Source organism: Misgurnus anguillicaudatus, chromosome 22 (genome assembly GCF_027580225.2).
Source record: "Misgurnus anguillicaudatus chromosome 22, ASM2758022v2, whole genome shotgun sequence".
In the NCBI taxonomy this organism is placed as follows: Eukaryota; Metazoa; Chordata; class Actinopteri; order Cypriniformes; family Cobitidae; genus Misgurnus; species Misgurnus anguillicaudatus.
In genome coordinates this window covers 40,233,585-40,261,390 of record NC_073358.2, presented here as the reverse complement: position 1 = coordinate 40,261,390, position 27,806 = coordinate 40,233,585, and the positions used below count along the sequence as shown (strand labels likewise).

Here is a 27,806-nt window from a genome sequence, read left to right as displayed (position 1 = left end):
ATGTGAACATCACGTGACAAACACTAATATTAAAATGTTAAAGGAATAGTTGAACTAAAATTAAAATAAGCCTAGGTGATAAACCATCCTAGGTGTATAAGACTTTCTTTTTCAACTAAACACAGTCTGATTTATATTAAATAATACCATTTCTTTTCAGCTGGCATTGGATAGTGCTGTTTTTAAAGCTATAATAAGCCCATCCATCCATCAAAAACTAATCTATAAGGTTATTAAATGTCTTCCTAAGTGAAGCGATGGGCTTTTGTAATGTTAGGTCAGAGGTCAGCTTTCCACCTGATCTAAATTCTCTCATGAATGCACATACAGCCAAAGTTGATAAAGTCTGAAATAAAAATGATTCCTTACAAAAACCCATCACTTAACGTCAGAAGACATTTAAAAATCATATCGACTAGTTTTTGATGAATACATTTATTTGAAGCTTTAAAAATGGGGAACTATCCAGTGCCATTATAAAGCTGAAAAGAGACATTATAACTCGGACTGAAAGAAGAAAGTCACATACACCTAGAATGACATGAGGCTGATGGCTTGAGCTGCTTTGCAAAATTATGAGTTGAGCTAGAAAAAAAGTAAAAGGAAAAAACATGTCCACTTCATGCCGCCATGTTATTCAAAATCTTTCAGGACACTTTGTTGTAGAAAAAACAACTGACAAAACATACATTTTAACATAATGAAATATTTTTGATTAATGTCAAATATAAATAACAGTGATAATACATTTTTCCCAATACACAGCTAATTTTGATTGACCCTTAATGGCGAAATGTGCTTTCAGGTCTAAGAAGAGTGTAATTATACTGCATCTATCAGTACAAAACTGGACCACGCTAACAAGTCAAACCCTGTCATGTTGGTCTGCAAAATAAATTTCTGTGTAAACCATTCATGCATAAATTGTCAATTTACTTAAGAACAGTTTTTACAAAATAATTTACACAAAAACTCAGTCTGCTCGGGTTTCATTAATAGCAAAACGCTGCAGCACAACACAATAATAACCAATCAGAACATACTTGAGTTTAAGTCAAAGTGCAAGAAGGACAATCCACACAGCAAGCAGAAGAAGAACAATGTAAACAACCAGCCAATTTTCTTTTTTAATAACAATGGACTTGTACATATAAAGATCAAAAACGGGTTTAAAAGTTCAAACGAGAATCTTTAAAACAGCTTAAATGCAACATTAAATGCCACATGAATGTAGAAAAGAGCTTAAGAAGACTGGATGTGCAAAGCTACAGATCACATGGATTAAGGTGCAGATCACAGAGACCTTTACTGAACAATAACAGAGTCTCAGGCAAAAAGCTTTTCATTTATAAAACACACAGATGAGATCAGAACAGTCTAGAGCTGTCCCTTTCGGCATGCTAAATAAATGGCACTTACTCAAAAAAACGTTTTGGAAAGAAAAATGTAGCTGCCAATCTGGATGCAGCCCATGGGATGAGACTTACGGCAGAGAAGTGTTTGTATGTTCAAACCGCTTTTGTTTTATTATTATTTACATGTTTATTTTTTAAAATCTGGTGTTGATTCGCAGATAAAACCGAACGATTCAGTAGAGAGGCGTGTGACTATCGTAGTGCTTTGTAATAAAAAATGAAAACCAGCAGGCAAAGCCATCAGGTTCGAGATTTCTTCTCTTTCCTGTCCGAGGTCACCTCAGCTTTTCGCTTTTGAGCCTGCAACACATAACACAGAAAACATCAGGTTCGTTAGATATATTGAAAGACAAATAAATTAGATAATACATTTATAAAGAGTGAATTTGTCTCTCTTACAGTTTTCTGTGTGGCCAGGCTTTACAATCAACCACTCTCTTAAAGGAACACTCTACTTTAAAAAAAAAATATGCTCACCTAGAGTTAAACATTAGAGATTAGATTTTTACAGTTTTGGACTTGACTCTTCTGTAGTTACATCTTGTACTAAGAAAATTAAAAGTTACGATTTTCTAGGAAGTATACTCTCATTCTGGCGTAATAATCAAGGACTTTGCTGCTGTAACATGGCTGAAGCAGGCGTAGTGATATTACGCATTGCCCGAAAATAGTCCCCTTGGTTACTTTCAAAATTAAAAGTTAAGATTTTCTAGGAAGTATACTCTCATTCTGGCGTAATAATCAAGGACTTTGCTGCTGTAACATGGCTGCAGCAGATGTAGTGATATTATGCATTGCCCGAAAATAGTCCCCTTGGTTACTTTCAAAATTTACGATTTTCTAGGAACTATACTCTCACACTGGCGGAATAATCAAGGACCCCGCTGCCGCAACATGGCTGCAGCAGGCGTAGTGATATTACGCATTGCCCGAAAATAGTCCCCTTGGTTACTTTCAAAATTTAAATTTACGATTTTCTAGGAACTATACTCTCATACTGGCGGAATAATCAAGGACTTTGCTGCTGTAACATGGCTGCAGCAGGCGTAGTGATATTACGCATTGCCCGAAAATAGTCCCCTTGGTTACTTTCAAAATTAAAAGTTAAGATTTTCTAGGAACTATACTCTCATTCTGGCGTAATTATCAAGGACTTTGCTGCTGTAACATGGCTGCAGCAGGCGTAGTGATATTACGCATTGCCCGAAAATAGTCCCCTTGGTTACTTTCAAAATTAAAAGTCACGATTTTCTAGGAACTATACTCTCATACTGGTGGAATAATCAAGGACTTTGCTGCTGTAACATGGCTGCAGCAGGCGTAGTGATTTTATGCATTGCCAGAAAATAGTCCCCTTGGTTACTTTCAAAATTAAAATTTACGATTTTCTAGGAACTATACTCTCATACTGGTGGAATAATCAAGGACTTTGCTGCTGTAACATGGCTGCAGCCGGTGTAGTGATATTACGCATTGCCCGAAAATAGTCCCCTTGGTTACTTTCAAAATTTAAAGTTACGATTTTCTAGGAACTATACTCTCATTCTGGCGTAATTATCAAGGACTTTGCTGCTGTAACATGGCTGCAGCAGGCGCAGCGACACCATGCATTGCCCGAAAATAGTCCCCTTGGTTACTTTCAATAGCAGGGGACCATTTTATGGCGCTACACAACATCACCGCGCCTGCCGCAGCCATGCCACGGCAACAAAGTCCTTGATTACTACGCCAGAATGAGAGTAAAGTCCTAGCCATATCTGCCTAGAAAATCGCAATTTTAATTTTCCGTCGGTCTAACAGTGGGTTTACACCAGACGCGAGTTCAACTATTTGCGCGAGTAGATTACATACAAAGTCAATGCAAAGACACAATCAGACACGTCCTTGCGTGGGGCGATGCAAATGACGTGATATGGGCGGCGAGTTTGCCGCAAAAACACGCGCTATACGCCTCAAACGCGTCTTTGCCCAAGTTGAAAACTCGAGCGAAAAATTAAAGTTAAATCCCGCGAGTAAAGTAACGCGATGCCCCGTGTTTGGTGGGTACGTAGCATTAGTACACGATGTAACTACAGAAGAGTCAAGTTTTTCAAATAGGAAAAATATCTAAACTATTTGATTATTTTTTAGCGCGATGCTGATGGTCTGATCAGATTCAATGGATTGTGCTAAGCTATGCTAAAAATGGTACCGCCAGACCCGGGGATCAGCTGAATGGATTCTAAAACGGTAAAATCAAATGTTTAACTCTAGGGCAGCCGGAAAATTAGCATATTTTTTAAAAAGTGGAGTGTCTCTTTAAGTTCAATGTACGCCATAGCTCACATCACTCAAAAGTTAAGTTTTTGCAGGGTGGGAATGTCGGAGTAACCCACTACTTTTCTGCACTACATTTTCTATTTAATGCCACCAGTGAGTAAACTGAGGTTATAATTAAACCGCTCTCCTGAAATGTGTACTCTCTTGAATATGACCATATTATCTAAAGCAGTTTAAAAACCAATTCACCAATTTGCTGTTATGTCACATGCTGCTGTTCATTGTTTATTATGAACTGTTTCCGATGTTTTGGATTATTACTGTTAATATTTAGTGTACACCTATATTGTTTTTGCAGCAGATAAATACTGCTTTGTGCACTCTATGTTATATCTAGGAATAATCGTTTTCCCCCATGTATTGTAGTTAAACACTTTTTAGCTTCTCCAACACTGATAAATAGTCGAACATACAGATAATTTTCAAATCATCAGTAGGATTATATACTATACTTGACTGCAAACAATGAATCAGAGGGGAATTTTGATCATTTGCATGTTTTTCCTGTTCAGTTGTTCGAGCGTAAGTCTGAACTAGAGGAAACGTCTCTAGGGAGGAAGAGCGTGGAGCACAACAACAGATGGAGTGAAAAGAAAGAAGACAGGAGGTATTACTGATTGTCCTTTGGGTGTTCGTCTCTTCTTTTCGGCTCGTTCTTTCTCCTCTATCTCCATGTTCTCTTTCTCAATGAGAGAAATGAGCGTGTTGCAGCGACGCTGCAGTTCCTGCAAGCCACACGAAACACATGGATGAACACCTTTTATCATCTCTGAAAAACAGCTACACATCAGATGGTTGTGCGTCATACATGCATCCACACCCACACGCTTTCAAACATGCACACTAATGTGAGCTGATGTAGGATGAGAAGAGAAATTTACTGCGTGTAATTCAATTATTTTTGCAGACTAACCTTAAAGATAACATCTTGCATTTTAGTATCATTAAAAAAAAAATTATTCCACTTATGAATTGTTTTCTTGTTTTAAAGAGCCTCTATTTTCCATTTTATGATTTTACATATCTGTTGGTGTGAAAGTGTAGGTTATTACATATTATATTAACGATCTCCAAAGTTACTAATTCCAAAGTCTACAATCTGAATCTGACATGAGTTTTTGTCTCCAAATGAAATCTACAATAATTCTACAATGAACACAAGCATTGTTGGCAATGGATTACTTCCACAGCGAGTTGACATGGACTCGATGCACATTATTATATCTCCGCCCGCTTCTGACTGAACCTGTAAGTTGCCTATATTTTCATATTTAAAGGGCATATCATGAAAATCTGACTTTTTTCATGTTTAAAGGGACACTCCACTCCACTTTTTTGAAAATAGGCTCATTCTCCAGCTCCCCTAGAGTTAAACAATTGATTTTTACTTTTTTGGAATCCATTCAGCCGATCTCTGGGTCTGGCGGTACCACTTTTAGCATATCCCAGCATAATCCATCGAATCTGACCAGACCACCAGCACCGCGTCAAAAATGACCAAAGAGTTTCAATATTTTTCCTATTTAAAACTTGACTCTTCTGGAGTTACATTGTGTACTAAGACCAACAGAAAATTAAAAGTTGCGATTGTCTAGTCAGATATGGCTAGGAAATATACTCTCATTCCAGCGTAGTAAGGACTTTGCTGCCGTAACATGGCTGCAGGAGGCGCAATGATATTATGCAGCGCCTGAAAATGGTCCCCTTGGAAACTTTCAATAGCAGAGAACTATTTTAAACTATTTAAAATATTGATACTCATTGGTAATTTTTTAGCGCGATGCTAATGGTCTAATCAGATTTAATGGATTATGCTAAGCTATGCTATGAGTGGAGATCGGCTGAATGGACTCCAAAACGGCAAAAATCCACTGTTCAACTCCAGTGGAGCTGGAAAATGAGCATATTTTCAAAAAAAGTGTCCATCTAAGTGCTATAATTGGGGCCCCAGTGCTTCTATCAACTTAGAAAATGTGAAAAAGATCAACCCAGTAGCTTAGTTTTGTTAAAACAATGGTCTGCAAGCATATGAAAAATAGGTAATTGAAATGTGGCTTCCCTTGTGATGTCAGAAGGGGATAATACCGCCACTACCCATCAGCTCATTTGCATTTAAAGGGACACACCCATAAATGGCACATTTTTTGCTCACACCTACAAAGTGGCAATTTTAACATGCTATAATAAATTAACTATATGGTATTTTGAGCTAAAACTTCACATACATACTGTGAGGACAACAAAGATGTATTTGACATCTTAAAAAGTCCCCTTTTTTGAAATGTCCCCCTTTTTTGTGAAATGTCCCCTTAAAAGAATTTACTAGTGACTATTCAAAGCATGATTCAAACGCACTTGTTGTTTGTCGTTTCTACGATCACAAATGCAGATATGGTTTTGTGTTTTATTAATGATCCTTACCTTACCAATCTGTTACATTCTGCTCAAGCCGCGCTGGCAAGGTTGATCGATCTGCTTTTTCATCTACATTTTCTGGATCAGATTCAGGCTCATGAATAAGCTAATAAAGAGCTAATATTATCTGCGGTTGGGAGCTGATCTTCCAAATATAGTAAGGAGCGCCACACTTCCACCACTCGCTTGAGGTATGCAGCCAATCACAATGCACTGGATAGCTGGCCAAATGGAACACATCGCTTTTCATAATGTGAAAATAATGTGTTTTTTTAACCCTAAATCACGCAATTACATTGTATTACACCAAATAACGCTCATTTGAGCAATTTAATAGGGGCTTTTTAAGTTAAGGATATCCCCAAATGATTTTCTGTCAGATTATGTTCTAGGGGATAATTTGTCTCTAAGGTACAGCTAAGTAAACCAACACATGCACACACACAACTATGTAAATATCTCTATATAGCGTCTTGCCATTCACATGTAATTGAAGCTAATTAAAATTGACAGATTAATCCTAAAATGATTTATAAGACACAACTAATCCCCTCCTCCGTCTTTTTCCCCTGTTGGGATGTCTCTGAAAGGTCGCGTGAACATGCTTTGCTTTTGTTTAAGGGCTGATATGTTTTTCCCATGAGAAATACACACACACACACACACACACACAGTCTTACCATGGCAGTCCTGGACTTGATGAACCAGTCGAATCTGAACTGTGGGGCATTTCGTACACACTGTCGAAGTTCTTCATATACATACTCTTTATCAAATCCCATTTTATGAAGCATACAGATCAGAAACCTGTCCTCCTCCTGCAAACACACATGGAGACAGACAGATGTGAACAGTGATTCTGCTTCAAAGAGTTAACACACTAAACTCATAAAATTAACAACATTTTGTTTATTTCTGTCCGACACACACACACACCCACCTCTGTGTAGTTTTTTCCTTTGTTGGTGCCATACTGGATGCGGAGCTGGTGGAATGGAGCCTTGTAACGTGCTATCTACAAGTACACAAACCATCAAACAAGAAATATTTATTAATTATTATTGCATCAAAAATGAAATATATTCACTTTGTATGATAAGGCTGTGACTTCACTGCATGAATATTGAGGGTGTGAATCATCAAAAGTGAGAAAAATTAAAACTGCCACACAATCATTATTCATTAGCCATTAAAAAGCCTCTCAGTCGTCAACAATGTAATTCAATTTTATTTAATTCGCACGCTAATAACTCCTGAAGCTTCGTTATTAGTTCTAACACAAGATGTAAGGCGCTTTTACCCAACAACCTTCTCCATATATATTTTCCAGTTTAAATGCATATGTGAACAAAGCCATTGTTGCATGTGAACAAAGTCATGAGATTAATGAGCATGAGGTTTAGATGCTCGGACGTAAGGAGACTGCTGTCAAAGCGACTGAGCTAATTAAAAGAAACTAATTAACCCATGGCTTTGACGCAGGTAAAAAAAATCATGATTACGGTATCTACTTTGTGAAAAGAAATGAAAAACTTCTCTCATTCGAGCAGATGAAGAAATTAGTCGACAGATTACTGTACCAGTTAAAGATTTTCTTTTAACTAGCTCACTGGGAAATGAAACGGTGCAGCTGTTTAAAGGTCACATCAGGCAATTTGCATTTAGGTGCTAATGTTGTAATGGTAGCAATATGGATAGAAAACGGACATATTTTCTATAAAAGGTAATCTGGCAACTTCACTTCAATTTAACAGGTTTTATGTGTGAAAGTGGCCATAGAGAGGTTTCATGTGTAAGTTTTAAACCCTTGACCTTAGCATCCAGGGCTTTTTTGATGCTGATGCGCCTCTGGATACGAGCTTCTCCTCGCTCGATCTGAGCCATGATCTTCTCAATGTCCTGCAGCTCATTACATCGTTCCCAAAACACAGCTGTAATACAACAAACAAACAGTATAGTAAGGAAGTGTTTGTTTTGTAAGTTTGCGGCTAGAAAAGCAAAGTATATTTGTGTGAGACAAGTACAAGGTAGTTCAAGTATTTTGTGTTCGCATTGTTCATAATAGTGTTTGTGTATGCTGTAGTAATGAGTAAATATGGGTGTGTGCAGGTATAAGGTGTTTTATGTCTATTGGGGCCGTCAAATTAAATGTGTTAATTTACCAAACTAATTGACGCATTTTATTATTCTGCCAGAGCAATATGTAAATTTTAGAACTCCGTGAGGGATTTTTCCGGTATCAGAGCAATTCAAGTTTGATTTACCACCTTCACGGTGTTGCAGTCATCAGTACACCCAGCCGTAGCTGCTATTGTAAGTAATGCACCTCCCTAAACTGCAGTAACCAAAAGCCTGCCGAGCCGTTCAGAGGGGACACTTTCTTGCATTCGAAAACAGCTTGTATGAAACAGAATGCAGAGGTCATAAGCGATCAAAAGTAAAACGTTGTAAATTGTCTTCTTAGCAATTTCAGACGAATGGCCACAAATACCGAGATCAGTTTGAATTATCCTCTAATTTTATGGTGCTTATGGTGTAAACCAGGGCTAATGTACTGGCGGCCGGCGGGCCAAATTTGGCCCTCCAATCATGTTTATCCGGCCCGCCGGTCATCTTTGACTGGTTTAAAATCAGTATGGTTACTTTAAAACCGCCTTTCCACTGTACATGACAAATGATGGTCAATAATCTGGAAGGAGAGTCGAAAAGGGGCTGCGTGGGGAGCCGACCATCTGCGGGTGCATAATTGTCAGATCCAATTTGAACACCGCGCTCCACTGTTTGCATGTGACACGCCGACTGGAAGTGATGTATTTCAGTGTGTTCCAATCAAAACACTGTGTGCAAGGTAAAAATTATTCATCTTTTTTTGTTAACTTTGTCAGTAAGGGGCTGGACACACCAAAACTTTTAAACGCGGCTGAAAACGCCTTGAGGACGCCGAATGCCAGCTGTTTTTCAGCTGAGTGCCAGCTTTCTTCAGCTGAGCGCTTTGGTAGCTGTGATACTTCAGCTGCGAGCCGGTTGGTTGCTGTGGTGGTGTCCCGCCCCTCCTCCACTGTGATTGGGCGGCCGTGTGAAAACTGACTTTGACGAGCGTAGCTTTTCTTCCAAAGTTGAACATCTTTCAACTCTCGGTGCTCAGCGCTGAGCGCGAAAAAAACGCCGGGTGCCGGTTTTTGGCGCGGAAGAAAACCGCTAGCTGCTGGCTTATTTGAAAAATGCCGAGTTTCCATTGAAATGAATTGAAAACATGGCCGCGGGCGTAAAAGTGTTGGTGTGCACGCCCCCTAATACTTGAATCCTTTAAAAATGATTGATTACTGATAAGTAAATTATTAAGTATAAATGAAGAGTTTCGTTGCAAAACGAGATAAATCCATTTTTTTAAATTTTTCTCAAAACATGTTTATTATTGTTATCATGTTATTATTTTGTTTTATGGTGCTACTTAGCTGTATTTTTTAAGTTATGAAGGTTTAAATCAAAACAAACCAACTGCAGATGCATTGAAATGAATTGGAATGCACAACCAAAAACGAGATTTCTGAACAATTAAAAAAACGGTGGTTATCTCGTTTTGCAACGAAACTCTTCAAATATATTCATAGATTGAAGGCTCTTGCGCTGGAATGAGTTTTTTTCCTATGTTGACACGAATTTACGATTAAACTGAGATTTTGTTAAGACTGACACTAGGGGGTCAACTCTGACTGTAATGTCAAATAAAAAGGTGGTTAAGCCTATATATCTTTAAAATATTAAAAAAGAAAATGCTTTTAGGCATTAGGAAAAAACTGGCTGTATGTTGTGAATACTTGAAATGTAACAATTTATCAAATCTATATAGTTATAAACGGGTGTGCCTCATAAGCCTTGAAAAGTGAAGCCTCTGGCTCTTTGAACGCCCCCTGGTGGCTGTCTGCAGTACAAGTAATAAACCCCGCCCTTTCCATTCAAACGAATGGGACTCTGCTCTAAATAAAAAAAATTTTACACTTCCAATATAAGTTTCAGGTAGTTGTTATCAGGCTGATATATGTTCAAGTGTTCATTATTGTGGTAAGTTTCATTTTAGCTTGTAATTTGATGCTATAGAAACAGGGCGTGTCGTTATGATTGGCGTGGTTGAATTGGTTGGGCAAACGTTTGGGCGGAAGTTTGATACCGCGGCTCCGCCTCTGGCTCCACGGACGATTCCTTCTGCGCATGCCTTGGCTCCAAACGGACGTTTTTACGTAACATGGCGGCGACCGTGGTCGGACATTTTTGGGCTTCAATTCATAACAATGGAGGGAGGCGACGTCGCATCGTCCATCTTTTTTTACGGTCTATGGTTATAAACAAAAGAAACGCAATATAAAAATACATGTGTTGATTATTTACACTTGCACTAGTCTTATTTTGTGCAAGGTTCATAGTTGAACTATTAACATGTGGCTGTTGCAATGTTTAACCGCAATTGTTTTTAAAATATCAAAAAAGAAAAATTTATTTTTTTAGAATTTAAAGGCAAATACTGGATACAAGATGTGTGCATCTTTTTTGAAAATGCATGTTTTTAATATACGACCTATAACAAAAATAACAAAAACAACATAAGTTATAACATATAAAATAATAATAATAATAATATATAATAGGTAAAATAAAAAAAGCTAAAAAATAGGGGTAAAAGTTTGGCCCGCTGCATCATATTTACATTTTTAAAATTTGGCCCTCGAAGAAGAGTACTGGATGACCCCTGGTGTAAACAAATGTGACCCTGAACCACAAAAAAAAGGGTATTTGAATTTTGCAGAAATTAAGGGTAAATTTTTGTGAGATTTACACTATTTGAAAATCTGTAAACTGAAGGTGCAAAAAAAATATATTAAGGAAAATCACCTTTAAAGTTTTCCAAATTAAGTCCTAAGCAATACATGTTACTAATGATAAATACATTTTGATGTATTTACGGTAGGAAATTTACAAAATATGTTCATGAAACATGATCTTTACTTAACTCTTTCGCCGCCATTGATGAGTTATCTCGTCAATGAAGAGAAAACGCTTCCCTGCCAATGACGAGTATTTCCGGCTTTCTGCAAAACCGCTATTATCCACCAGGTGGCGCCCTTCCGCAACTTTTTAAACCCGGAAGTATTGCCCTATGGCAAGCGGCTGCATGTCCGTGTCTGTTTTAAAGGTCGCTCTGAATGGGATCTCTATGAAAAGTCCGTCACAAAAATGGAATTATCTCTGCTTTTTGCTCAAAATGTGGTGTTTTTGCAGAAACCTACCCATATTCAAGAGCTGATTACAAAAGAACTACTGAAGGAAAGCAGTTTGAAAAGCAGAGGGTCTGTTCTTTCATTTGATATATTCTATGTTTATATATTTAAAGAAGAACATTTTCTGGAAGGCATTAAACTTTTGTGAAAATCATGAAAAACGCTGGCGCTGGATGGCAACTTTTTTAAAAAACACTGGCGGCGAAAGAGTTAATATCCCATTGATGTTTGACATAAAAAATACCATTTTGACCCATTCAATGTATTCAGTGTATACCCGTGCTCCTCATGACTGGTTTTGTGGTCCAGGGTCACAAATCAGGTAAAGAATAAATAAAATGTTGAAGTTTTACGGGTGTGTGCATCATACCAGAGTACTCCATGACCTCTTCAGGGGTCTTGCCCTCCACCTCTCTGGCGATGTTGTCAATGTCATCACGACCGTACTTCTCATTGGCTTTAATAAACTGATTGAAATCACGCTTGTTCCAGTTCGTGAAACCCTGTAAACGAAACAGAGGAATTTTGTCGCACCACTGCAGTTAATTAGCACATTTAGTTTGTGTGAATGTGTGAGCGAGTGAAAGCAGATAAAGTGTGTGCACTTGTGTGAGTAGCTTCTCTTTCTCCTCTGTTTCTTCGGGTGACAGGGGCTCAGCCTCATCTATCTTTGCTTGTTCCTCTTTCTGGACCTGTGCTGAATTTGGAATTTCAGGATTACGTGGAACCTACAATACACATAAACCAGAGGCTCTTGGGAGTAAACACTTGAGTGCATTAAAATAGAAATAGTTTAAACAAAACTTTAAAAGATATTTTTAAGAGTCCCAAAACCAGTTATATCTCAAACCATCTATCTATGCTTTTCTTAACCTTTTTATGTCTTTATGCCCCCCCAAAGTCCCATTAGTAAGGCTCAAGTATCTCTTCATCTCCATTAAACCAAAAATGTGCTCATATAATTTCACATTAAACCAAATAAAAATGATCATTATCTTAAATATTATTAAATGTGAATTATTATACAGAGATTGACTTTTTAACTATTTAAATATAATATTATACACTGTTATAAAGGTTTGAACAACAGAAACACAGATTGGCTTTCATTATTATGTTTTCTTTCTTTAACATAAATAACATGTTTTATCACCTGCTCATGCATCAGGATTAAGATCACTGATCTAGACTACATATCATCCTCACCTTGTATCCAATGGTTTTCCTGTAGTAAAGAATCTCCATCTCCAAAAGCTCAAAGAGACGTGGAGGAAAAAACTGAAAGTCCTGGATGTTGGGCTGCTTTGGAGGCCGTGGAGCCTAAATCACACACACACACAAACTTTCTTAATGATTTAAATCCATTGTGCATATTTCTATGCAAACGTGTTTGATAATTGATGTAAATAATGACAAAACATTGTAATGCTCTTGGCATTTTTTTATCTGTTATGAACTTTATTTATAGTTTGCGATTTATAGTCGTGCGTAAGATCTATGCCGTAGCCTGTGCGTAGCCTGATGTGCATCCCGCAAAATTTTTACAGCGCGTCAGTTCTACGCGGACTGCAAGCCCTGTGATTGGTCCACCAAAACCCCTCCCATCAGGTAAAGAAACTGCATCTTAGGTATTTCCGTTTGCGACTTTGAAAAGATGAGCCAAGTTGAGGAGTGATTTAACTCAAACTGCAACAAAAGTCGCTGTTTATTTACTTCCATCATTGCTGGTCTTCTCAAATCATACACAACAAGTTGCTGTTTCTTTTCCGTTTGTGTGTTAACTTCCCAAGCTTCTTCTTCTTTGACGGTCGAGCTGCTACTGTGGTTACACGCTTGGATACTGCCTACCAGCAGTCTGCGCGTGTGTTTGCACGCGGCGACGCAAAAGTATAAATGAAAACCGACGCGGAACCTACGCCGGCGCGGCTACGCCGTAGGACCTACGCACAACTATAACTAGCCCTTTAAAGGTTTACTTTGTATATTTTTAGCGACATCTAGTGGTGAGATTGTTAATTGCAACTAACGGCTCAGTTCACAGCGCACCCCTTCCTTTCGAAACACATAGAGAAGCTACAGTAGCCGCCACAGGATAAACACGTCATCGTCTGAGACAATGTAGTCACAAAACGTGCTCTGTAAAGCAGTTTGTCCATTTAAGGCTACTGTAAAAACATGACAGCGCGAAATGTCGACTTCCATGTAAGGGGACCCACGGTGTATGTAGATAAAAATGGCTCATTCTAAGGTAATAAAAACTATACAGTTTATTTTGTAGGGTCACTGATAATATAGTTATGTGTATTATATTACATTTCTGTCAAGAGATTCTTTTAAAAGTTACACAGTGCACCTGTAATACAGTATAATGGACACCTCAGGATATACAGGACTTTTGATTAAACTAACTCATATGGCATCTGATACAGCATCTAACCTTTTCTCAGCATTAAACAGCATTTACTCCAGCATTTTTTCATTATTACTGAAGATTTTATGACTCCCAGTGGACTATTTGATCAAACCGTCCCACAGGAGCGATTGAGTGTTAAGTGTCTTTCAAGGGCATGGCATTGACAGGACAGGAGAAGAAGAATGTCCAGTTCATGAGGTCATTTCCTGAGTCAGCATTTGAACCTGCAACCTTTGTGTTTCAAGCCTGAATCTTTATCCATTACACTACCCCCAATATCTGATGATACAGCACCCTTCCTCTGAGTTACTCTATTCACTGACTCCAATGCGGCTGTCAGTCTGATGAAAACGGCGATGCAAGTACATTATTTATTGTGTAGTAGGTTGTGTACACACTTGCATTATGGTACGCTTATGGACTCTTGAGTAGCGTTGGCAAATATAATTTCAGTGTTTATACTGTGTGCGTTACCTTTGGGGCTCTTGGCTCGCTGACTCGCAGCGCTTCTCTGAAGTAAGCATCTACAGCATAATTGGCCTTCCTTTCTCTCTTCGGAGGCTCAATCCATTCGATCAAACTCAGCTGCAGGAAACAGATAGCAAATACACACACACTTCAGCTACAAACCTCTCATAAACATTTTTAATCTATGGCTTACACTGTACGAGTACACAACTTCACAAAAGCACCCATGCATACATATTTTATCTCTTTAAAACTATGAACAACTATGAAAAAATCTATTTGACTCAGTTTCTGTTTCTCTCTGTAATCTTCTCCCTCAAAGTTGTAAAGGCTGGTCTCCGTTGCGGCCGTGTCCATTGTGAAGTTTCTCAGCGAGCTCTCGCCGAGATTTTGCATGCGTTCGTTCATCTCGGCCGTCTGAGAGAAACAGAAATCAATCAGATTTAAATGAAATCTGAAGTGAAATCTCACTTTTAGAGTTTTCTAGTAAACGTTATCCAATGTCAGAGTGTGTGTTGGTTGTGATCACCTTCTTGGCACCTCTTTCCAGAATGGTGTTGATATCTTCATCTGTGAGTTCACTGTCTTTAGAGGCGAACACGTGCGTGGCTCCATGTCGGATCATTTGTAGCATTTCATCCTTCCCCAATTTATTCTGCTGGTCGATCAGTCGTCCTATGAACAAGCCCAAATAACAGCATTTGATTAACACAAAAGCAGCTGTACATAAACACTTATGATGTAGCCTAAAGCTGCATTCAGACTAGCAGAGACTAGCAGTAGCAGATTGACGCGATCTCATTGATTTCAATGGATGCTTGGCGACTTCCAGCTACATGAGTGACAGTAACCGTTGGCGACTGGATGGGCGTGTCCAGTCGCACGACAAAGTTGAGAAATGTTTAACTTCCTGCAAATTATGAGCGACATTCGGGAGCAAATACCAATGAGAACGAAGCAGTGGAGTTCACGTCATCCGTCTCTCGTCAGTTACTGGAGTGGACGTTACTCATTTGTATATGACAACCAGATATAGAAAGCGTCTTTTGAAAGAGACAAGCGACACACAGCGACAGAGTCGCTTATAATGTGAATGTACCTTAATGCTGTTCTTAAAGTCCCTGTAAAGTCAATCTTGAAAGTTGTTTCTTAACCCATTATAACTATTAGAAAATGTACTGCTGAAACACGCCACAAAGACTGTAAACTATGTAGTAGAAGAGTTAGATCGTTGAACAGTTTTTTACCATTTCTGAGTTCAGGATTTTTTAGGAGGGCCACCGCACATGGCCCCGTCCCGCCCCTAAGACAAAGGGCGCAGCGGTATTTGAAAGTTGAGAGACTACAGTTTTCCAGCAAGTGGTTGTGGTTTCAGAATTGACAGCGGACACGCCCCCACGATTTTGATTGAACTTATTTTATGTACTTGCTGTTTTTTCCATCATTCAAATTTGATTGGGTGGTTAATAACACATTTTTCCTTGGTGTGAAAAACTTATAACAGAGGCGCAATGATATTACGCAGTGCCCGAAAGTAGTCTACTATTGAAAGTTACCAAGGGGACTATTTTCAGGCGCTGCGTAATATCATTGCTCCTCCTGCAGCCATGGTACGGCAGCAAAGTCCTTAATTATTATGCCAGAATGAGAGTATAGTTCCTAGCCATATCTGCCTAGAAAATTGCAACTTTTAATTTTCTGTCGGTCTTAGTACACGATGTAACTACAGAAGAGTCAAGTTTTAAATAGTAAAAATATCAGAACCCTTTGTTATTTTTGAGCAAGATGCTAATGGTCTAATCAGATTAAATGGATTATGCTGCTAAGCTATGCTAAAAGTGGTACCGCCAGACCCAGAGATCAGCTGAATGGATTCCAAAACGGTAAAAATGTTTAACTCTAGGGGAGCTGGAAAATGAGCATATTTTCATAAAAAATGGAGTGTCCCTTTAGTATCTGACTTTACAGGGATTTTATAGTGGAAATGAAGCAGGCAGTCAATTTTAAATTATTTATTAAAAATTATTAAGTACCTTCAGTGTAATCAAAAATTATTTATAAAACACAATAAATGTAACCTTTTTAAAAAAAGAGAGTGTGTTTCATATCACTGTGAGGTCAAATACCTTATGGACAAACTTTTTGTGGCTAACAAAGACATTTTGGAGATGTGTATATAAAAACGCTGGATGGAAACGCCAAGGTGCGCATAAATTCTAAAAATGCGGATAAAAAAACGTATGCGCATACAGTAATTGAATCGGATAAACTTCTTATCAGAAACTATGATGTAAACACTTTAACCGAATAAATCCCTAGATGCGCTTTAAAGAAGTAATTTGACTTTGCGCGTTATACAGAATAACTGGACTAACCATCTTACAGAACTCATTGCACAGCATTTTAAAATGCGGTTTTATAGACTTTTATCTTAATGGTTTGGTAATATTACTTTACAGGACTGTTTTACTTAACTGTCAACTCAAACAGCAGGAATCCACATCTGAAAGCAGATAACAGGTGTAGCCTATAGATCATTTCAAATTATGTAAACAACACTGGTCCAGAAACACATCCTATTACAGTTTGTGACAGTTTTTTTATTTATTTCACATATATCATTATCTTTAAGATGTTTTTTTTAAAGTTTAGTTAATTCAGGTTAATATGTTCTGTTGGTTTATTTTATCCCAACGTTTATCTAGTGTTAAAAAACTGAAACAGGAAGTGCTTCTGGACCATTGTTGTTTACATCTTTTGAAATTGTCTATAGTGTTTTGTCTCCAGCTGCGAGCTCTGAGATGATTATACACAAAAATAGTTAAATACAGTGGCTTTAAGCTTTTCTTATCGATATTTAGCATCAGTTTTTTAGGAAGTGACAATTTTGCTTTCTTCAGCTCTCTTCAACGCATGCTTTATTCGCAAAGTTTAATGCGATATTCCAGTTATGCGCATAAGTTTAATAAGCAACTTTGGTTGGAAACATGGCTAATGTTGCTTTATCACATCATCATGACACAACACTGTGTTAACTATGCTTGTGTGCACACACCTTGCTGAATGACTATGGAGTCCAGGCGTAGTTTCATCTCAGCTCTCTCCACGATTCGCTCCTCCACTGTGTTTTCTGTTATCAATCTGAACACTTTAACTGGTTTCCTTTGTCCAATTCGATGGGCGCGGTCCTAAAACAAAACATATGTGTAACAATAAGCCTCACTTTTTTTTAATACTGTAAGCTCAGTTGTGTGATTTTGGTGATGCCATTTCTCACCATGGCCTGTAAGTCCACCTGTGGGTTCCAGTCCGAGTCGTACAGAATCACCACGTCAGCTGTAGCCAAATTAATCCCCAGCCCACCAGCCCGTGTGCTCAGCATGAAGATAAATTTGCTGCTGTTTGGGGCGTTAAAACCATCTATGGCTATCTGTTGCACAACAACAGATAAAGAAGGAAAGAGGCATAAATGAAGACTTTTCATGTCATATTAATGGTTAAATGAGTTGTTCCCTTTAAGAAGGAAAATACAGTTAATAATGAGAAATGAGGCATAAACAAAATTGCTGAAATAAACAAACACTTACTTTACACAATGAGATTAACTAATTGCCCATCAAATGTCATTAATTGATCTGCAGATATTGATTCGCTTATAATTCATGATACAGTATGTGACCCTCATAATCTAATTATGAAGTTAGGAGCATCCAAGTTTAATTTCAATCAATGATTTCAAGTTGATTTCAATGACTTTGAATCCTTACTCGGTACAGACAGTGTCACATATTATATAAGCTTATATTGTAAGCTTTTGTGTGTGCCTAACATAAAACCACCAGAGTTTGCTTTCACCCCAGGCGTGATCAGCAGTTTCAGGCTGGTTAATCAGTGTCTTTATATAAACTCTGCTGAGACTTCATGTGCAGCATCTGTATTAGTTTAATAATTTTTCAAAGCCTAGTAATTTTGTTTTATTCCCAAGTGAGCTTGTTTATTTCTTCGCATGTCCCTCAACTGTTCGTTTTCATTTTGTTTATTGGATTTGTATTTACTAAATTACTTTGTTGTAATATTTACCATGCACTAAATATGTTAAAAAATGAAAACAGATAGATGTACTACAGCCTGATGTGTATGCCTGTGGGTGTGAATTTAATGGGTACCCTGACTACAAACATGATTAACACTGGCATTGCCTATATGAATCTGAAATTAAAACAATAGAAATGTCATAGTTTTAATAATATCGGTTTTGTTTACAGCACAACATCAACGTCTTCTGTTCAGCCTTTTTAATATGAACCAGAGGGTAACATAAATGACGAACAATACAGAAAACATATAAATGAAAGATGATGAAAATAAAGACAAAGAGGTGAGAAAGGAGTGGGGTAAAACATTCTCACATGAAAAACTTTAGTAGACACCATAGTATTTACTACACTAAACTGTAGTAATATTTCACAACAACCATTACACATCATCGACCCAGAATGCACTATGCGTGAAACATAATGGCAGCCTTCACATGTTAAAATGAGTATTAAATGTTAGGATTTTTTGAAGTAGTGAACATATTTAATTTGTTTGATGCTCCGATATATTGGCCCATAATTGGTATCGCTCAATAAAGCAAATTTTTACACTATCGGCTGATAGTTTAAAGCAGTGGTTTTCACTATTTTTTTCATGAGAGCCACACTGATGGGTAAGGCTTAATAGGTGAGCCGCCTTTACCGCAAAGTATCAAAAGTTACATCCAGTCATAAATAGCATGTCTGCGTATCAATCTGTCAATCTGTTCCAATGCAATGGGCAAATCATTCTTTATCATTTACCAGTCAAAGTGTACCTGAGACAATATGATTTTCCTTAATGACAAAAACAGGATTTTAATACTGAGCATTCTTATAATATGCTTATGCAGTGCCCCCAATCCACCACGGGGCCATCTTTTTCGTAATTTTATGCGGCGCTGCACAGAACGGTTGGCGAGTGACATTACTGTGCCGCGAGAGCAATTCGAAAGCATAACAAGCAGTCTGATCTCACGGTACTTTGATGTCATATGACGATCGCTCTGGGCAAGCGCTGCATGCGATTGAACACGCTTATCGACGTGCATCTTGATCTAATAGATATGGTTTTCTAACAAAGTTGCCGTCCAGAGCAGAAAAGACAGAAAAGGCGCATGCCTGCATGATCACTGTATTATTTACTGCCATGCGAGCTACAAATTAAAGCTTGCCGAGCCGCACAATGAAGAACACTGGTTTAAAGGGATAGTTCACCGAAAAATGTAAATTCTGTCATAATTTACTCAGTCTCATGTTGTTACAAACCTGTAAAATATATTTTGAGAAATGTTATTCCTTTAAGTTCATCAAAACAACAAAATTTATACAGGTTTGTAACAACATGAGACTGAATAAATGATGATGGAATTTTCATTTTTGGATGAACTATCTCTTTAAAAACAGTCGATAGTCATGGCTGACATGTCCTGTCGCTCAAAAAAGAACAGGAAAATGCAATGAAATGTCATATCTGTGCTTCTCTATCAATGGATTTTAGTAGCAGAAGGCAAATATAAAAATGTTAAAACATAAGTAAGTGCACAGTAAATGTACCTCTCTGTCCTCATGTGGCGTGTTGCCATCCAGTCTGCAGTACTCAAACCCTCTCCACATACAGTAATCTTCCAGAATATCCAAAACACGTGTCATCTGGCTGAATATTAATACTCTGGAACCTGTCCACGTACAAACAAACAATTTAAAAAATCATTCAGTTAAAGGGACACTCCACTTTTTTTGAAAATATGCTCATTTTTCAGCTCCCCTAGAGTTTGATTTTTACCGTTTTGGAATCCATTCAGCTGATCTCCAGGTCTGGCGCTACCACTTTTAGCATAGCTTAGCATAATCCCTTGAATCTGATTAGACCATTAGCATTGTGCAAAAAATAGCCAAAGCATTTCAATATTTTTCTGAATTAAAACTTGACTCTGGAACTTTACTCTCATTCTGGCGTAATAATCAAGGACTTTGCTGCTGTGATATGGTTGCAGGAGGTGCAATGATATTACGCAGCAGCCGAAAATAGTCCCCTTAGTAACTTTCAATGGCAGGGGACTATTTTCGGGCACTGCTTAATATCATTGCGCCTCCTGCAGCCATGTTACGGCAGCAAAGTCTTTGATTATTTTAGGAAAAATATTGAAACTCTTAGGTTATTTTTTAATGCGATGCTAATGGTCTAATCAGATTCAATGGATTGTGCTAAGCTATGCTAAAAGTGGTAGTGGCAGACCCGGAGATCAGCTGAATGGATTCCAAAACGGTAAAAATCAAATGTTTAACTCTAGGAGAGCTGGAAAATGAGTATATTTTCAAAAAAAGTGTCCCTTTTAAAGATGATAAATTCTAATTTAAAACAAAACAGAATAACTGCTCTATCAGACGCCGACAACCTTGTTCTTGTACTTTAGGCAGAAGTTTATCAAGCGCAACCATCTTGCCACTGTTGGTGACCAGGTGTGTGTCCGTGGTGTATGGGGGACCAGGCTCCGCCCCATCAAATAGGTACGGATGGTTACAGCACTTCCGAAGCTGCATCAAAATATTCAGAAGGCGCATCTTATCCATCTTCCCAGCGGAGTTTAGTATGTCAATATCCTTCATCAGGATACGTGTGTACCTGTTAACAGAAAACAAACTCATTTACTTCCTCTTGCAGGTCATCAGTCACCATCATCATAATTTTTTGGGAAGGACTGTCATACAGCAATGAGTAACAGTCTCTGTGATTTTTCAAATCACTTCTTTCCACAGTGCATACAGTACCATGAATAATCACCGAAAGCGCTTATCAAACCAGATGGCTCTACTTGATTCAAAATTTAGCACAGTTTAACTCACTCGTCAAACTCAAGTGAACACAAACAAACAATTAATTATAGTCTCTGTTTAGTCAAATGTGCTTTATTATCCTTGTTTTATATGAATTATATTAGTTTTGAGTTTGATCGTACCATTCTCTCTGCATTTTACTGAGTCCCAGGTAAATCTTAACCTCTTTCTTGGGCGGAAGACTCTTTTCCACATCTGCTTTAATACGACGCAGCAGGAAAGGCCGCAGGACCTGAAAACAGCCACTTGATACTGTAGCTCAATCTCCTCCGTATTCAACATCAACAAAAGCTATTTCAATTCCAAATAAAAATAAAAAATATGCTCAAAATCTGTTGAGTGAATAAGATAGAGAATCAGACTTACGGCATGAAGTCTTTCAACAAGCTTCTGGTCACCCAGACAGTTATTTGTGTCGAACCATGAATCAAAATCCTAAAAATTCACACACACAAAGAAAGAGAAAGCATGAAGTAAATACGATCTCAAGGACTCAGGGCTCCAGACAGAAAATAAAATGATTACGAAAAGTAGGTTTGAGATTAATGGTGATATACAGTACGATAAATTAATACAGGGTTCCCACACCTTAGTTAACTTCAAATTCAAAGACCTTTCAAGAACTTTCCAGGTCCAATACCCTCAAATTCAAGGACTAAATGTGGGGACACATTTCAAGTGAGAGCAAGGTTACATCGTGTTACCTTTAAAGATACATTGTTACAGTTCCCTTTCGAGGGAACTCGCGCTGCCTCACTGCGGTGAATCTTTGGGGATGCTTCCAGGGGTAAGTGCGTCTGAATGTGTATATCAAATTCAACCAATGATGAGGCTTAACGACAAAGACATGGGGGACGCGGGAGACAGGAAGTATATCGCTATCTGAAATATTGCCAAAGACGGCGTTACAGGGACGCAGGAAGTATGGCAAGGGAGACGCAGCGTCTCGTTCCCTTCTCAGGGAACAACAGGTACTTATGCAACCTGAGACGTTTTCATGTGTCAAACACAACTATGCCAAAAAGCATTTTAGTATGTATCAACATTCGCATACAGAAGATAAAGCATTTAAAGCAAACAGTTTAGCACGTGTGCTTAAAAGGCTAAACATTTATTGATATTATCCTACACTACACAGGAAATAATATGGATTTTTTTTTTCAGAAAATGTTTTGCATAAAATAGATTCAAGCACTTTTAATGACTTGTATCTATGTATGTATATTTTCAAAAACTTCCCAGGGCCTTTAATTATTTCCCCCAGATGCACAAATCTTCAAGGATTTCAAGGACCTGTGGGAACCCTGTTAATATCTCTGCATTTTCTAAAAAGTGATATAAACGTTTACATGCACGATCACTTTCGTTAAAACCAGATGATTAAAATTTCCTCCCTGTTTGAAAATATACATCTGCACAACATGTTTGACCTCCGTGTACATTTTTGGCAAAGCTTCTGTTGCAAATGAGGGTCATATCAGACCATACTAACATAGACGGTTTTGTGTCATCCCATATCTTGCTGGGAAAAAATACCAATATACTGTATTACCAAAACTCAATATACTGCCCAGTCCTACATACCACAGTCTACGGGAACTGTATATGCTAGCAAATAGTACAAACTGTAATGCAAACTATGTTCTCCAATCACAGCAGTTCTTCGTGATAGAAATTGAGAATTGGCAACAGCCGTCTGGCTATATCCAAACTAACAAAGTCATCTGGCTTTAAAGTGTTCGATTTAAAAATGGCTTCTTTGTGATTTGTTTCATAGGCTTGGGACGTCTTACTCGTCCTTGGATTTATGATGAACTTCAACTTCAAAAGCGCAACCGTGCTGACACGCACATAGCCAGTCAAAAATTTTGGCTTATAATCTAGAATGCAGACTTCCAACAGTATTCTGACAGATACAGCTGAGAAACACGTGTGTAAGTGGAAAGAGATAAAACCGGATGCAATATCTGAAAAATTGTGACTCACGCTGGCAGAGTTGAACACATCAGGCAGCAGGAAGTTCAAAAGCGACCAGAGTTCATGTAAATTATTCTGCAGTGGGGTTCCAGTCAACAGCAGACGATTGGTTGTCTTAAACTCCCGCACAATCTCTGACAACTGAGAGCCACAAACAGATAAAAGAGAGAAAGAGCAAAGGGAAGAAAGAGAAAAGATTAAAATATGGTTGTTTTATCGTTATCACATCATAAAGTGTAACATGACAGATTTTTAGCTTTATAGTCACTCTTTCATTAATTCACCCTTAGTTGTTTTATCTAGGTTGCGATACCTTTGATTTCTCGTTTTTGATGCGGTGGGCCTCGTCAATAACCAGATACCGCCAGTTAAACTTCTTAAAGACGGATTTCTCCCGAATCACCATTTCGTAGGACGTCACGCACACATCCCACTCACCGGGCATCATCACGTCGCGTATAAACGCTGCCTATAAAAAACACAAGTAAGCTAATTAGGGTTGATTCATTATCTTGCAAGCATTATGAAAGTGGGGAAACAGAGAGGAAGGACAGAAAAAGAGAAAAACAACAGAAGGACAAATGCAGGGTCTCACTCTTTCATCTTTATCCCCGATGAGACAGACAGCCTTTAGGGTGGGTACCCAGCGCTTGAATTCATTCATCCAGTTGTGGAGGGTGGATTTTGGCACTAGGACCATGTGGGGGCCTGGAATGTTCCTGTAGTGTTTCAGGTAGCCTAGCAACGCGATTGTCTGCAAGGTTTTGCCCAGACCCTGAACCAATCAGAACACACAAATCCAATGCGTCACAGTCAAGACATCAAGAAGACAGACTCAGAAAAAAACAGTCGAATTAAACCACAGAAATATATGATGGAGCCAGTTATCATTGTCATGAGTCTATGTGGTTCCACAATGACATTCATGACTAATGATTATTTTTGAAAATTTAGATGTTCCATTATTTATGAATTAAAAAACAAGAACAAAACCTTTTTAAATGTTTTCATATTTTTACTGTTGTGAGTTTGTGGAGGCAGAACACCATAAAATGGGACTTTCACCGAAAAATAGCAACATCTGGTCACCTTAATCTATAGAAAATAAAATAGATATTTTTTAAATTATCAATCATTTATTACAGCTCAGATAAATAAGGATTCTTAAAAATAGGGATTCATGTTCCTACAATATTTCTATTACTGTCGTATGTTTAACAGGCATTAAATAAATGTTTTTGCATTGCGTCACCCTGCATTTTCTGCATGCCATAAGTGTTGCATCTTTAAGACATTGTATTACATAAATGCCTGGACCACAAAACCATCATGTGATTTTTTTTTTAATTAAGATTCATTACATCATCTGAAAGTTGAATAAATAAGCTTTCCATTGATGTATGGTTTGTTAGGATAGGACAATATTTGGCAGAGATTGACTATTTAAAATTCTGGAATCTAAGGATGCAAAAAAATCTAAATATTGAGAAAATCTCCTTTAATGTTGTCCAAATTAAGTCCTTAGCAACACACATTACTAATGATAAAATTTGTTATATATTTACTGGAGGAAATAATAATTTTGACCTATACAATGTATTGTTAGCTATTGCTATAAATATACCCGTGCGACTTATGATCAGGGTCACAAATGTTTTTGAATGCAAGAATACAAAGTGTACACCCCTTGCTCTTTTCCCTTTCTGCTGTCTTAGTTATCCTCAACTTGCTCGGTCTGAAGATATAACATAAATGTAGCACGGCAATGATGTGTTTTGTTTTTGGAGTTCATGTAAAGCATAATTGATTTGCATTACCATTTCATCAGCCAGGATACCATTGATGCCGTTCTCATATAGAGAAATCATCCAGTTCAAACCTCTGATCTGATAATCTCTCAGCGCTCCGTTCTTAACGTCTATAAATCAAAAAACAACAATCAGTCAATAATATCACATCATTACGAATGACTTTTTATTTAGACAAGTAAATGAACTATAAATTGGAGAAGGGAAATAGTGAAAGTGATTTAATGTAACTGAATTACATGGACACATCGTTCCAAAAAATCGATAAATAATGATTGTTTCCAAACACACTTAAAGCCCACAGAGGACATAAATGCAAAAGCAATAAAATACTGACACAGAAGAATAATAGCAATAATGCATGTGAACTTGCCCATGTTTGGAAATTACCAATATTTTTGTAATACTGTTTGGTGCCACTAGTGGCCAACAAATTACACACTTCACACCTTTAAATTGTCAATTTTATAACATATGATTATAAATGTGTTTAACGATCACTTTAGTATACATGAAAGTTCACAGACTGTTCATAAACTCAATAAACATTTATTCATACATGAAGGGGACTCCTCAAATCGAACAAGAACATTAGACGCCTTCCTGCTCTCAGATAAGAGCTCCTCATCTTCCTCCTGCTCCGTTCGACGATGGCGGTTACTGAAACACACAACCACAGGCAGAAATAAATCAAACCAGATCACCATGACGACCCGGGCCTGACCGACAGCTTAGGGACTAATCGCTAACTTCATGCATCTTAAGTGTGATGTGTGTGCGTGTGTGTGACTTACTCTCCAACAGAGAGAAGGTTCTGTTTTTCATCCTGTTTGATTCGGGGTCTCCCCACTTTCACCTTTAGGGGTGAGGTAGGGGATTTCTGACTGGAAGGCTGAATGAAATGAGCAAATAGTTCTGTTTGCTTCAGCAGGAACTCGAAACGGTTTGCACGGTCTGTTTTCTGTAGACGAGAAATAAAGTTTCTGATTAAATAACAACAAGCTGAGAAAAAACAATCATTATACAGGGCTCCAGACTAACTTTTTTCACTAGGAGCACAGTGGCTCCCAACTGAAAATTTTAGGGGCGCAACGAGAAAATTCAAGGGCACACCGTAAATCAACATGCTAACCAAATAGTCACATTTCTACTAATTTCCACTGTATTACTAATAAGTACTTTAATGATAGATGCAGAAAGTACAATGTGCTGTTTCAAATTCAGTGTCACATCACAAAAAAAGGTCAAATTTACTGAATGCACATGTGCGACTCGATGTAAAATTCAGTGGCACACTCTCAAATTTTGGTGGCAGTCTGGAGCCCTGTTATACACTACAAGTACTAAAACTCCATGTTGGTTGGGAGAAAAAGACACTTAAATTCTGTATTATGTATTTTTGTTACATTTTCACACTGATTAATAACTGGTTGATTAACTGATTGGTACATTACACATCATTATTTCTCAAAATAAAATGTTACTGTCAGTCTTAAGTACCCTAGTCTAAAATGTAGTCCATCTATTGCTGTCTGTGTCATTCCTCAAAAATGTGCACACAAACCTCTGTGTAGAATTTTTTATATTTTGAACGTGTTGCATGCATTGATATATTATATTTTCCATTTATGACACATTTAGTTACACATTCAGTAACTACCTAAAAGCCTAAGGCACACCTACCCTTTTCTCCTCATACTCCACCAAGCTCTCCTTCGCTGCAGCTTTGGGAGGGGGGCCCAGAAGGAAAGGTGGATCCTCCTGGAGAAACATATACATTAGACATTAAACCATATAAACAGTACCAATCAAAAGTTTAGAATTTCATAAATCATAAAAATAGAAATCATAAAATAATAATAAAAAGGAAAGCGTTAAAGCATAAAAAATTTTTTAGGATGATGCTGATACAATAGTTTATTTTTATAGTTTATACTTACTGCACAATTTAATACATCCAACTGTGTTATTATTACATAGTCATAATAACTTTAATACTATTCTACGACATGAAAAATATTAACACTAATAAAAAAAGAATGATATGTGTGCAAATACTTTTGCCTGGTAAGGTCACATAATAACGTTATTAAACTATAATTACTCAGTTTTACTCAATTAGATAAGAAAAGTGTAAATGCGCAGTGACGTAAAAAACGGCACGTCTTTCCTTAACAAATAAAGTACCTTTATAAATGATTTAGACCCCAGCTTTAAAGTACACAGTATACATTACAAACTTCCCACCAACACACAATATGGGTCTTATTAAGCTACAGTAACATGACATAAGGCATTTCAAATGACAGTAATGGTAAGCATGTTATTATTTGTTAGGTACGTTATTTAACGTTAAGTACGTACGTTGTGTTAAAGACTTGCACGCGTTCCTTCATTTCAAAAAAGTGGCGCAGTCAAGCAAACGCAAACCTCTCACATCTACGTAAGTAAACAAGTGATCATGCAACGCAGTAGTAAATATCTAAGGCTCTGCAGATGTTAAGTAAGCGCCTTCCCGCCATGTTTAGTTGCAGATAAACTACAAACTTCTGCATCCTGTTTTTCATGCCCGTCCGTAAACAAATTATGTACAGTTCTTCTGTCTGTCTCTCTTTACCTCATTTTTCTCCGTGTGCGCCTCACGCGAAGTAGACGGCAGCTCTTCGTCGGACATGTTGGTCAATGTACCAAGCTTTTCATGAGTTAGTTATTGGTGACCAGACAGTAAGTTGTAATGCATAGATTTGTCGTATGCGTCATGACAGGACTGTACACAGCGCGCGCACACGCCCCTTTTAGTGGTT

The 27,806-nt window shown here is 37.8% G+C and overlaps 1 protein-coding gene across 2 annotated transcripts; it reads right to left on the bottom strand.

The window, feature by feature from the left end:
• Window positions 1-1,103: 1,103 nt before the first annotated feature.
• Window positions 1,104-27,806, bottom strand: smarca1 (SNF2 related chromatin remodeling ATPase 1). 2 transcript variants are annotated; one of them, XM_055198824.2, is made up of 25 exons: window positions 27,620-27,806; window positions 26,686-26,763; window positions 25,797-25,963; window positions 25,562-25,662; window positions 25,012-25,112; window positions 23,790-23,969; window positions 23,508-23,663; window positions 23,204-23,335; window positions 21,584-21,652; window positions 21,340-21,449; window positions 20,779-21,005; window positions 19,937-20,058; window positions 17,581-17,733; window positions 17,359-17,491; window positions 14,833-14,978; window positions 14,592-14,720; window positions 14,310-14,420; window positions 12,629-12,742; window positions 12,028-12,150; window positions 11,793-11,925; window positions 7,962-8,080; window positions 7,090-7,164; window positions 6,830-6,967; window positions 4,349-4,459; window positions 1,104-1,715 (listed from the first exon to the last, which is right to left on the bottom strand). In XM_055198824.2, the coding sequence occupies exons 1-25, from the start codon at window positions 27,674-27,676 to the stop codon at window positions 1,656-1,658; spliced, it is 3,045 nt and encodes a 1,014-aa protein (XP_055054799.1). In that variant the 5' UTR covers window positions 27,677-27,806; the 3' UTR covers window positions 1,104-1,655. The 2 variants fall into 2 exon arrangements, with proteins under 2 accessions (XP_055054799.1, XP_073716381.1); XM_073860280.1 differs by having other exon boundaries at window positions 26,686-26,760.

Bases quoted from the DNA above. Each gene is read 5' to 3' on its own strand.
- smarca1 (XM_055198824.2), bottom strand. From the start codon at position 27,676: ATGTCCGACGAAGAGCTGCCGTCTACTTCGCGTGAGGCGCACACGGAG. The intron at 25,964-26,685 runs GTAGGTGTGCCT...TCTCGTCTACAG, and splicing joins TGGAGTATGAGGAGAAAAGG to AAAACAGACCGTGCAAACCG. The intron at 12,151-12,628 runs GTGAGGATGATA...TGTGTATTGTAG, and splicing joins GGAAAACCATTGGATACAAG to GTTCCACGTAATCCTGAAAT.